Source organism: Dermochelys coriacea, chromosome 10 (genome assembly GCF_009764565.3).
Source record: "Dermochelys coriacea isolate rDerCor1 chromosome 10, rDerCor1.pri.v4, whole genome shotgun sequence".
NCBI classification, from domain to species: domain Eukaryota; kingdom Metazoa; phylum Chordata; order Testudines; family Dermochelyidae; genus Dermochelys; species Dermochelys coriacea.
In genome coordinates, this window is record NC_050077.1 from 69,591,427 (window position 1) to 69,604,401 (window position 12,975).

The 12,975-nt window shown below is 46.9% G+C and overlaps 2 protein-coding genes across 3 annotated transcripts in view; both read right to left on the reverse strand.

The window, feature by feature from the left end:
- Positions 1 to 3,469, reverse strand: part of LOC119862506 (cell migration inducing hyaluronidase 1) — a 148,825-nt gene extending 145,356 nt beyond the window's left edge. For both annotated transcript variants that reach the window (XM_038419329.2, XM_038419328.2), the window contains exon 1: positions 616 to 3,469. The gene's annotated coding sequence lies outside the window, so the exon portion shown is untranslated. The remainder of the gene's footprint in view (positions 1 to 615) is intronic.
- The window catches only part of LOC119862504 (cell surface hyaluronidase-like), a 74,076-nt gene extending 63,181 nt beyond the window's left edge, over positions 1 to 10,895 (reverse strand). The window contains exons 1-2 of the mRNA XM_043493287.1: positions 10,629 to 10,895; positions 5,603 to 6,106 (exon numbers count right to left, since the gene is read on the reverse strand). Of these exons, the coding sequence (XP_043349222.1) occupies positions 5,603 to 6,106; positions 10,629 to 10,818 (694 nt within the window). The 5' untranslated portion in view covers positions 10,819 to 10,895. The remainder of the gene's footprint in view (positions 1 to 5,602; positions 6,107 to 10,628) is intronic.
- Between the last annotated feature and the right edge of the window lie 2,080 nt (positions 10,896 to 12,975).

A 12,975-nucleotide genomic window follows, 5' to 3' on the forward strand; every position in this document is an offset into this window, starting at 1 on the left:
CCAGAGGATACGCACCTGTTGCGCTGGAGCTCGCAGGGGGCTCCGGTTCCCGAGGGGGCCGGGCCCAGACGAGGAGACGGGCCGGGAGCAAAGCCCTTGGGAGCAGGATGCCGCAGCACTGGCGAGACGCCCCCGGAGGCTCCTTGGTCGCTCTCGGACTCGTGCGCCCAGGGAGAGCCGCGGTTCCATCCGCCACAGCGGCCGGTCCTGGAGCCCTGCCCGGCCCGAGCCCGGAGCAGCAGCAGCAGCAGGAGGCGGCGGCGGCGGCACCTGCTGCCCAGGACAGAGCATCCCCCAGGCGAAGGGGACACCGGCTGGGATGGGCCCGCACGTGGCGATGGACGCTCCGAGCCCCAGAGAGAGACACACACACACGCCGAGACACGTCACTCAAAGCATTTTATTCCCACCGGCCCCCCCAGGGGCAGCCACCTGTGGACTAAAGCGGCGCTGGGTAAACGCTTCCCCGCCCCGCAGGCACGTGGGCTCCGGCGCAGACACAGCGACGTCCCCCGGCAAAACCCGGCACCGGACAGAACCCGGCGACAGCCCCGCTCCAGCCCGGCCGCCGCGGGGCAGAGCCGCCAGAGGAACAACGGGCTCCCAGCCGCTTACCTGTCCCCGGGTGCTATCCGCCACAGCGGCTAGGCAGGGCTCCCTTCGCTGCTCTAAGGAGCGGGCAGCCCCCCTCGGAGACGCGGGGCTCTGCAGCGGACCAGGGAGAGCCCGCGGGCGCTAAGGTGAAAGCTGCTCCTGAGCGCCGGGCTGCTTCTCCACGCCCCAGCCTCCCTATTTATAGCCCATCTCCCGGCCTCCGGCGCGGCCCCCGCTGTTTACAGCCGCGGAGCCGCTGGCTCCGCCCACCCCGGTGACGGCGGCTCCCCAGCGGCTGGCGCCCAGATGCAAGGAGCCGAGCCGAGCTCCCGCCGGCGAGCCTCCATCCCCGCCGGGGCCTCTAGGGGGCGCGCGCCGGGCATTCGGCGCGCACGTGGCCGGAGCTGTCAGGCGGCTGGAAGGAAATCCCTGAAATCCCGGGGACTGGGAGAGAGGTGCACAGTCCCTGCTAGCATCACACTGTCCCCTACGGCTTGCAGCTGCAGCCTTTGCTACCTTCGGTGAGGTTCACACGGCTCTGGAGATCAACAGAGGGAACGGGGGACTTGGACTGCCTCTGTCCTTCGCAAAGTACAGTCTTCCCCTTAAGGGGGGCATGAGCTATCTGGGGCCCCAGATCCTCGGCAGGGAGCTAAACTTTCTGCAGGGAAATTGGTAGAGGAGGTGAGCAGTAAAGGGAAAGCTGTTGCCAGGCACACAGGCTGGGAAATCCCAGTGCCCCAGGCTACACGCTTAAGGAGTGAGGTATGTTCCCCTTCCTACCCTAAGCAAAGGTTGTGGGCAAAGTAGGTGGAAATGCCTAGGACCAGATTTGGATGGCTAAGGATAATTTAGAGAGACAAGGTGGTGAGGTTATATCTTTTATTGGACCAATTTGTGTTGGTGAGAGAAAAGTTTTGGAGCTTAGAGAGAGCTCTTCATTTGTCAATCTTGCAAAATCAGTCTAATTAAATCAGCCTCACCCTTTTCTCTGGGATGTGTAGCCAGAGGGCAGCTGGGAACAACTATTTGTTTAAAGAAATCTAATGGGGAGGACTGAGAACAAGAATGCACGAAAATCACAGGAGGTAGGATACCACTGCTCTGAGGCTGAGACACCCATGGAGAGGTCATCTGTCGCACAACAGTCACTGTAATGCTATAAAAGTACCTTCAGGGGGTATTCCAACAAGTCTTGGGCCTGATCCAATGGGCTTTGGATCAGGTCCCTTGCTCTTAAATGGTCTGCTCCTGCTCCCATTGATTGCAGTAGTCTTTAGACTGGAGTAAAAAGTCCATTTCAGATTCCAATTTTTTTCTGAATCAAAGTAATCAGTATTTCTTATGCTGTTAACTGCAGCATGAAAGACCAGAGATTCTGCCAGGCAATGGGTAAATATATTAAAGCACAGATTTGTGGCCACTCAGCTGATTCATTCCCTCATCAAATCCCACACTACCCATTTAAAAACCATCACTCCAGAGGAGAGGGACAGCTGGAAGTGAGGAGGCAAATATACCAGCCACAGATACCACACAGAGCCTAGGCTAAAGGGAAGCCCATTGTGCAAAGCCATAAGTGCTGCTGATCACAAACAGCAAGGGAAGGGAGATACATTCATGTGCCATCATCTGGTCACACTGTTTCAATCTGTTGCCTCAATTTTATTTTGGGGCAAGATTTCTTCTGAGGGAGAGGTCAGGACCAATTAAATTGTTTGTAGATCTCTGGAGTCTGAATTCACTTATTGTAAATGTGCAGAATTTCAAGTATAAGAGAACTAGAACTTATTTTCCATAGGCATTTATCCAAATGTTCATTGCATCCCCTGACTGTCTTATTCACCTTCAACTAAAATGTTCATTCTAGAGGAAAATAAAGTTTAATAGACTGACAAAAATAAAAATAACAAGTTGAGAAATTATATTATATATTATATGCCAATACATCAATACTGGAACTAAATGTATTAAAGGCTTGGGTTATCACTAAATGAGGCCCCCAGCCTACACTTGCCTTAAGGTCCTATGCAACAGATTTCAGTGGAACTTTTGCCAGAGGAAGAACTGCAGGCTCAGCCTTTAAATCTTTATCCATATGCTTGTGGAGATCTCCAGATTCTTATATTATTTAAGTAATTTCCAAAAGCGCTCTCTCTCTCTGTGGTGTTAGTAGCAGCACAGCTATCATGATTTGATTCTTTTCCTGAGGAAAAGGTTGCCTTGAGGTGAGCAATTTAGAGGTAATTTTCTCCCAGCATTGAAAAGTTCCTAACTGGCATATGGGCAAAGCTGTGGAACAAATTAGACTAGAAACATCTCTATGCTTTTCTGAGAATCCACTTCAGAAATATTTAGGAAAATGAGCTGAGGCTTATTACTATCCGAGAGCTGACACTGAAGAGGTGAAATGGGGCTGATTTCACCCTTGACAAACCTCATTTTCAGGATTATTTTTCTTTTTCAAATAAACTCCAATTAAAGTTTACACAATACTCTTCAACTACTCAAGATGCTTTCTCAACACAAGAACATTTCCAACCATGCAAATATCCTCACACCTTCACACAGGAAGATAGAACATCCTGTCTCATCAGCCTTTCCTAGCAAAAGTACCTCATTTTGCTGTTACTGTTACTCTTTTTTTTTTTTTAGGCTAATCAGTAGTAATCCATCCTGGCAAAAACAAAATGGGTCATGCCACTCTTTCCTAATGGACTACCTGATATTAGGAAACTTTAACGTTTCAAGCCCCAACATGTTGCAATAAATGTAATATTTTTCATAAAAATTTTAATTGGATTGACTGGGATCTAGTGAGGTCTCATTTAAAGGGAATGACAAAAAATAGCTGATTCATGACATAGACAATTTGACTAATTCATAGATTCATAGATTCATAGATCTATAAATTAGTCAAATTGTCTATGTCATGAATCAGCTATTTTTTGTCATTTTGACTAATTTGACTAATAGTTTGTTCCCACAATGACCCTGACTTTCTTCTGGCAGTAGACACAAAATTCACACAGGAATGAAGGGGTGGTACTTCCTGTGTAAGCGCTTTCCTCCCTGGTAAACTCCCTCTGTGAATGATATCCTGTTTCCTTAATACTGCTCAGAGGGTGGAAGGAAAAGCAGGGTCAGTTTTCACCAAGTAGTTCCCATGGCATAGTTTGAACAAAAGTACCCTACCTAAAGCAGTCCCTGTTTCTACAACACAATCCAGTCTGTCTACTTCAAATAAAAACTGGATGCTCAGGACTGTTTTCAAATGCACACACTACAGATACACATTAGCATAAAATATATAAATGGTTTGGACGACATATGTGTATGTATCTATGCATACACATTACATATATACATATACATATAGAGAGAGAGAGGAGAGAATTAGTGTTTTGACCTCTATGTTGTTTTGAGATTCTTTTTTAATATTTCTTAATTACATAGATATAAAATCAGAAGCTACAGAAAAGCCAATAGACTGGTTTACCAGATAGGGATGGCAATTGAGATTTGTCCACATCTGGTTTTAAATTCTACCAACAGGGGTCACCCTTGCACATGATTAGCATACTCAGGTCCTAATATGTTTCAGATCATCTCTCAGGAGCCCTTTTCATGAACAATACTGAGTAAGTCTTATTCCAGGATTTGTACTGAATTAGCTGCTTGCAAGGATCACTTAAACGACTATACTTGCTATGACTGCCGGTTTAGGCTGGAATGGGTCAAAGCAGGAATCCGTTTCATATGAATTCATATATAATGTGATACTTTATCCTGAAAATGGATAACATGAGGCTCCAACTTATATGCCACCATTAAAACACAACATATTTTCAATAACTAAATATAAAACTTGCCTCTTCCCAACTGCAAATGCTACTGAGTATTCTGTGCTGATATTTGTTTTCTCAACAAAAGTTATATTACTTGCATCTCTCTGAAGGCAAATACATTCAGTTTAGTCTTGAGAAAATCAGAATACATCAAAGTATTTCAATTTGTTCTAATGGCTTAAAACCTTTAGTACAACCTCCTCCAGAAATGCTTTGTATAATATACAACAAATTAATGTTCATTATTTGTATTAAAGTAGCACTCTGAGACCCGCAACAGAATTGGGGAGGTATTGTGCTGGACACTGCACAGCCATAACATTCCCTTTAATGGCTCTTGACTTTCAGAGGTGGTCTTCTAACAGAATGGCACTCAACCTTTCCAGGCAACTGTACCAGTTATCCTGTCAGCCATTGACCTCCACATTCTGCATCCAGAATCTTTCTAGCATCCCTTACTCTGCAGCCAGCAAATTCTCCTTTCTCCTACCTACTACCTACCTACCTTAATAGGATCCCTTCCTACTAGATTTTGAACATCTTCATCTCCCACTAAAGTCAATATGGAAATTCAGATGATCGGCATTTCACAGGAGATGCTTCGCAATGCACTTTGCAGGTTTGGGCGTTTAGTGATGAACACTGGATCAAGGCTTTGCAGGGCCGCAGTGAGACTCCTATAACCCTCTCCTACTGGATTCTGCATGATCCTGTCTGCTTGTAGCAAACTATCAGCACAGCAGGCCAGATTGCAGGAGGCTGGTTTACAGCAGCCCATGCTCCACTGTGGGTTATAGGTCAGACAAGGGAATGAGAAGCGGGCAGCAGTGCCAGAACAGAGGCAGAATGTCAAGCCTTTCATTGAGGGGCTCATCCTATAACCCCTGCCATTAACTCCACTGAAGCCGGTGAGTAAGCATTGCAGGATCGGGCCTTATGGTGTGGGAGGAAATGGAAAGAGGGGAGAAAGACGGGCAACCAAGTACTAATCAATGGCAAAAGTTGGAAGCACCGGCACTTAGAAGCCACCATTCTAACATGTATCCTTAAGTTCATTGGTGAAACAATTAAACATCATTGGTCACGTGAGGCTGGTAAACATAGATGCAAGCAGAAAATGTCAAGAACACAGGAAACGTGCATTCTCCCTATATACCTACCGCTTTGTTTCACTTCCGACTTAAGCAACAGTCTCCTTCTTTTAAGCATTTGCTTCTTTAGCAGCGAGAAGACTTTGGATTTCTGGGCTTCAGCCAATACCCCCATGTCGCTGAGGAGCTTAAGCATGCGGTATAGCAACAGTGGCTTCTGTTTGGATTGCAGCAGCTTGAGAGGGTTGACCTGAATTTGGGGTGGGTTGACTTCCTTATCATAGTTATGAAACCGAAATATTCTCCAAGCATGTTTAGGTCCAAAGGCATCCATGAAAACATATCTGTAAAGCTTAAGGAGCATGTCACAGGATACCTGCTCTTCTTTTGATTTCTGGGTCAGGTTCCGATTTGTTACCAACCTTCTTCTTTCCTCATGACTTACAAGAGCATTACTTCTAAGAAGGCTGGAGAGTTTATATGAACCGGGAGTCTCAGGGAGAATTTTCTTACTGTGAAATAGTCCTTCATAATCCATATCCCATAAAGAACAGTTGAGATTCAGGCTATTTTCTGAAATAATCATAAATACAGTAAAAACTTATTAGGCATAATGAGGGAAGAACATATTTCCTCCTACCAGATTTATAAAAGTATACATTTAAGAATGTTTCACTGTATTACTGAATAAATGTTGGCTTACTGCACCATACATGTATTTTGTCTTACAGTATGTTTTAATAGACTAAAATGATGACTCATATTTTAGCTATTGGTGCTTTACTCTGGTCAAAGATTGTAATCTAATAACCTATTTTGGGTATTTTCTGGTCTAAACTAGTATCTTACTTACGAACAAGAACTAGTGACCATGAGAATGCATTCCGTTCTGTATAATGTCTGCAAGCAAACACCGTGGTGTCTACCACAATTTGATCACATGCATTGAGTGGCTTTGTTGTAGACTGGCCCTTTTTTTTGACTTGGCTGAGAGGGGGGAAAGGCCCCTTTCATTCCCCTTGCTTAGCCTACTCAGCTCTTGGACCCAGATCTGGGGCCTGATTCAACTCTCATTCAAGTAAATGGGAATCTTTACACAGACTTGAATGAGAGCTGGATAGGGCCCCTGCTGTAGAGTTCGCTCTCGCACTCTAGAACAGGGGTGGGCAAACTTTTTGGCCTGAGGGCACATCTGGTTTCCAAAATTGCATGGAGGGCCGGTTAGGGGAGGCTGTGTCTCCCCAAACAGCCAGGCGTGGCCCGGCCCCCACCTCCTATCCGACCCCTCCACTTCTTGCCCACTCACGGCTCCCCTGGGATTTCTGCCCCATCCAAACCCCCTGTTCCATGACGGCTCCCCCCGGGACTCGTGCCCCATCCACCACCCCCTGTTCCCTGTTCCCTGACCACCCCTGGACCCCTCCCCCCTGACTGTCCCCTGCCACCCCATCCAACCCCCACTCTCATTCCTGACTGCCCCCCCCCGGGACCCCTGTCCCATCCAACCCCCCTGTTCCCTGCCCTCTGACTGCCCCGACCCCATCCACATCCCTGACCCCTGACCACACCCCCAAACTCCCCTGCCCTCTATCCAACCCCCCCCCACCCCCTTACCATGCTACCTAGAGTACCAGTGGCTGGTGGCGCTATAGCTGCACCGCCCAGAGCACCGGGTCAGGATGCGGCTCTGCAACTGTGCTGCCCGGCCCCCCAGAGCATTGCACCGGTGGCGCAGCACACTGAGGCTGCGGGGGAGGGAGAATAGTGGGGGAGGGGCTGGGGGGTAGCCTCCCAGGCCAGGAGCTCAAGAGCAGGACAGGAGGGTCCCGTGGGCTGGATGTGGCCCGCAGGCCATAGTTGCCCACCTCTGCTCTAGAATGTTTTCCCATTGCGTAAGTGGGCAGCATTTTGGCTCCACCCCACTATCCTCCACTTGCCAGATGCAAGGGTCCAGCTTCACCTTTTCAAGAGCTGCAATCACTTAGGTCCAGATCCTCAATGGTATTTAGGTGCCCAACTCCCATTGAAATCTGTGGGAGTTTGGAGCATAAATATCTTTGAGAATCTGTGCACTACTTTCTCCCTGGAGCACTAGAGAGACAGGGGAGGAATCATGACTCCCTGAAATTTTCCAGGTTTACTCCTGAGGCAGAGCAAGTTACACAACACCCTGTACTCCGGGCTGGGCCTAAAGGCTCAATGTAGCCTCCTAACAATAATAAATACAACAATTAAATGTAATTAAAATTCCCTCCGTCTTTACAATAAATAATAAATCTTATCAGACTGAAAAATCTCAGACACGATCACTGAAATAATTAAAAGGAATAAGAAAACTAAACCAACAAGCTGTGCCACCCCAAAGGCCTTTGAAATAGGTTTTTAAATAATATCAAGATATAAACCTGGAACCTTCCTGATCCACAGTTTCCTTTCTGTTATGCTTTTGAAGGAAATGACAAGATTTTAAGGGGCTTTGTGTTTACCAAAATGGCTCTCTGTCCTCTTGCATGTTTTAGAAACTTCAAATGTATTTGATATGAAGACAATGGTTAACAGCTCATTGCTGGATGGATGGGTGGATGGCAACATTAAACTCAGCCAATCATCAGAAGGTTGACTTGCATGTAGTAATCTTATTAGTAAAAATTCTATAAAATTGTTGGGTTTTTTAAACTTCAAAAAATCATATCCAGGGCCATAATTTCATAGCTGTGCTAAATAACCCTTTACTACACCATAGCTGTGATATGACTGTTTTATTAGGTGGTGGTGGGAATGTATAACTATCTCAGAATTATTATGTCATAAAAGTAAATAACAATACTTTGCATTTCTATAGCATCTTTCATCTGGAGGATCTCAAAGCACTTAAAAACTTTGTTAAATTAAAGCTCACTCCACCCTTGTGACATAGATAACTATTATGCCCATTCTACAGATAGGCAAACTGAAGTACAGGGAGGTTTGCCAAAGATTAGATGATAAAGTCAGTCACAGAGCCAGGAACAGAATTCAGCTGGGGCCTAACTATCCTATTAACTGTGTGCACAGCTCCCCCTGAAATCAAATGACTAAACAGTTAGTCCCTAGGAGTCCTGAATCCCAGCTTCCTGTTCTAACCAGTACGGTCTTGATCCAGAACTCACAGATATAAATGGAAAGCCTCTCATTAACTTCAATGGGCTTTGGATCAAAACCTCTGGGACACTATCTAAATAGGTTGCATTTTGCAGCCATGACATCACACTTTGTAGATTTAAAATATTTCTGGTTTGGAGTTTTTCCAGTGAAAACCCAAAAAGTGTTCGTAGAAAATGTTAGTCATTTTTCCCCATGGAAAACTCAAAACATTTCCTAACTATATGTACTAATAATAAGCAATATTTTGTTTTAACAATACATATATCTGCTAACCTTTTCAAATGAACCTTGCACTTTGTCATGTGTTCTAAGCATCTAAGTTAAAGTATTTATAGATAGATACTAAGGTCAGAAGGGACCATTCTGATCATCTAGTCTGACATCCTGCACAGTGCAGGCCACAGAATCTCACCCACCCACTCCTATGAAAAACCTCACCCATGTCTGAGCTATTGAAGTCCTCAAATCATGGATTAAAGACTTCAAGGAGCAGAGAAGCCTCCCTCAAGTCAACCATGCCCCATGCTACAGAGGAAGGCGAAAAACCTCCAAGGCCTCTCCAATCTGCCCTGGAGGAAAATTCCTTCCCGACCCCAAATATGGCAATCAGCTAAACCCTGAGCATATGGGCAAGATTCACCAGCCACATACTACAGAAAATTCTTTCCTGGGTAACTCAGATCCCATCCATCTAATATCCCATCTCAGGGGATTTGGCCTATTTACCCTGAATATTTAAAGATCAATTACTTACCAAAATCCCATTATCCCATCATACCATCTCCTCCAGAAACTTATCAAGTAGAATCTTAAAACCAGATAGATCTTTTGCCCCCACTGCTTCCCTTGGAAGGCTATTCCAAAACTTCACTCCTCTGATGGTTAAAAACCTTCGTCTGATTTCAAGTCTAAACTTCCTGGTGGCCATTTGTTCTTGTGTCCACATTGGTGCTGAGCTGAAATAATTCCTATCCCTCTGATATATTTATAGAGAGCAATCATATCTCCCCTCAACCTTCTTTTAGTTAGGCTAAACAAGCCAAGCTCCTTAAGTCTCCTTTCATAAGACAAGTTTTCCATTCCTCGGATCATCCTAGTAGCCCTTCTCTGTATCTGCTCCAGCTTGAATTCATCCTTTTTAAGACTGTGACTTTATCTTTATATTATAGTTATTACCAGCAATCATCTGAAAGATAAACTAAAGATTCTATTAGGGGCCTGCTTGTAAATCAAAAAGGGAAGAAGCACCAACAGGGTTTGCTGTCTTCACTCAACAAAGATCCAGGACTGGAAGTGGAGGGGCAGAGCTGTATAATGGAAACTTGCACATGGCCTGAGTGTACATGCTTGAACCCAGCTAGTGCTCACTTTTGGGCTGGGGAGGGAGAACTGCAACTCAGATTCTGGAGAGGATAAAGGAGATAAATGTAAATCAATACCAGCAAGAGAAACATCAAATAATAGTATTATATGTATTGGTCCTTGTCCCAGGGGCTAAAGTGGTGTGTGTTAAGGAGATGGTATGGAATCAAACCACAACATTCTGATCTAGATGCTGATTTTGGACCCCCCGCGGCCCCGAATTGAGGGGGAAATGTGGATCTGAGGAAGTCCAGAAGAATTTCCAAACAGTAGGAAAGATGGGAGTGTGCACTCAACAGGCTGTGGCAAAATGGACAGAACTCTGGGTTCTCTTGTTTTAAATGCCCAAGAACTGCTGATTCAGCACTTTTGCAGGCCTCCGCTCGAAAGCCAGATAAAGAAAGCAGCTTTGCTGCTAGCACTGCCCATCGGAAAGCTTCTCCCCTGTCCGCGGCATTTGTAATTTGAGCTGCAAACTCCTGGTCCTCATGTCACTCTAGCCAACCTCACGCGTCAGCTGCACCAAAATGCTACATTAACCAAGCCACGGCGGAGCGCGTGCGGGAGCCCCAGACAACGTTTTACTAACTGTGTAAACTTGTCGCTTGAGAACCTGGGCAACGAGACAGGAGCAGCAGCAGGTTGGCAAGTACCAGGGCACGGGGGCGGGGTGCAGAGAGACGCACGCTGCTGCTGGCTTTCTTCTTCGGGCGACGCTCAGGTGGCTGCAGCCCCTCGGATCGCCTCTCCGGCTGCAGGGGAGGCGACCTTGAAGCCATGGCGGCAGGCGAGCGCGCAGTCCTGCGAAGGGGAGGCGCTGCTGCTTGAAGGAGGGACGTGGGGGCGGGGGCAGAGGCCTGGGATTTTAAACCTGCAAGGAAGGGGAGATGGGGCTCCATCCGTCCGCGCTCTGCCCCGCACAGCACAGCCGCTGTCCTGCCCTGCAGCCCGGGCGGTGCTTGCGAGCGAGCACCCGAGCGCTCCGACCACCGCCAGCCCACCAGCCCCCCGGGACTGCCCGGGGGCCTTTGGGTGACGGAGCCTCGCGCCTCTCCTCCGCCCAGCCGGGCGCCCCGCTCTGCCCCAAGCCCCCCGGCTCGCGGAGCCCCCCCTCCGCCGCGCCCCCTGCCGTCCGCTTGGCACCTCCAGGCCACGTGGCCGCCCCAGCTGCGCTTAGCTCCCCTCTCGGTGCGGGAAGCGCCGGGGCCCTTTCCCGGCGGCGCCCAGGGAGGCCCGGGAGCGCACGCAGCCCGGGCGAGCTCGGTGTTCGCCGGCTCCCCACCCCCGGCCGCCTGCTCCGCGCTTCTTACCTGGCAGCCCGGCTCCCGGGGGCTCCCTTCCACCCCCAGCCGCGTCCAGAGCGCACGGGGCACAGTCGCCAATGCAAACCACTCACCCCCGGCCGAAAGCCACCCACCCCGCCGGGCCTCTGCTGTGCCCCGAGAGGATGCACCTTCAGGCCGGCGCTGGAGGTCCTATTCCCATTCCCCCCCCCCCAAAAAAAAGTTGGGAGTTGCCAGGCAGCAGCATAGGACCTCCCCCAGCCCCGGGCCGAGGTAGATCAAGAGCAAAGGTGCCTCGAGCTGTTACTTTCTAAGCTACGGCTGTTAAGAAAAGAGGCAGCAAGAAACAGCGGAGGGAAGATGCTCCTAAAGCTGCCTTCAAGGGAAATCCAAAATGAAGGAGTTAGGTTCTCACGGCGTGAGCCTGGCCAGTCCCCCCCACCACCCCTGGCTAGTAAAGAGACACCTCCACCTCCAATATAAGGAATAGAAAGTGTTGCAGATCCAGAGCCCTAATCTGAAACCAGAGTTTGGTGCTTATTTAGGGGGCTAACAAGTCAGTATGCCATGTAGGATTGCCCCAATTTAGGGGAAGGGCCTGGACAAATTCCAGCAGAAAGTAACAATCTCCCTAAGAGTAGAAGATAAGTCTAATTAGCCTATATCACAATAGGTAATTAAGCAGTGGAGGGGGCATAACCTAACAGATATATAGGGAAGAGTCTGAAAATTAAGGGATAGGGTACCAACATTAGAAAGGTAAACAGTGCGTATCAGATTCCCAAATGCTGCCATACCCGCTGTAACTGAGAAGTCAAGAAAAAAAATGTTTAGATGTACAGTTGTGCTCCATGCCATCTTTCTACCCCCAAATTTCTACTACATAATCAAAGCTTTCACAGCTATCCCAAGTGAAAAATAAATAGAAGCAACATATACACCTAAGAAAAAAAAAGTTAGGAAACATTACATCCTAAAAGACCATCTAAGTATTCCAGCAACATGGTTTACAAAACAGCATATAGACAGCAATTAATTTTCAGACACGTGATAGCTCTAAAATATGCTTACACTATGGTAAGGGTATATTTAAATTTAAGAACAAAATTATATTACACATTTTTTGTTTTGTCAGCTGGAGTTTAGCAAAAGTCCCATTGATTATATTTTTTGCAAACCCAGAGCATTTTAAACAACAGTTCGAAGCCCCTCTCCTATAGTATCACTCCATTATGCCTCTTGATGCAAAAGGTCCTATGCTAATACTATTCTCTTTCAATAAATAGGGTGTCCTGGATTTGCGCTTGGTTAAGCTATTCCATGAGTCAGTCATGGATTTTTAAATTAAAATTTAGTTCTGACATCCCATATATCAATTTTTTAAACAGGTGGGAGATTTTTAAATGTATGAATTAGAAATATTCAAATGCCAAAAGTCAGGGAATGATAATTACAAAATTACTGGAATTAAGAGAGTTCAATATATATTGTATATGCTTTTTCACTGAAGAGTTTGATAGCATCACACAACTCACAGAACTGATTCAAGCATGCTTGGATAGAAACATTGTTGAATGCACTGAAAATTCTTTGAGGGTAAATTTATTGAATTGAAGGGAGAAGGCAACATCCTAGAGGGTCATAGCAAGGATC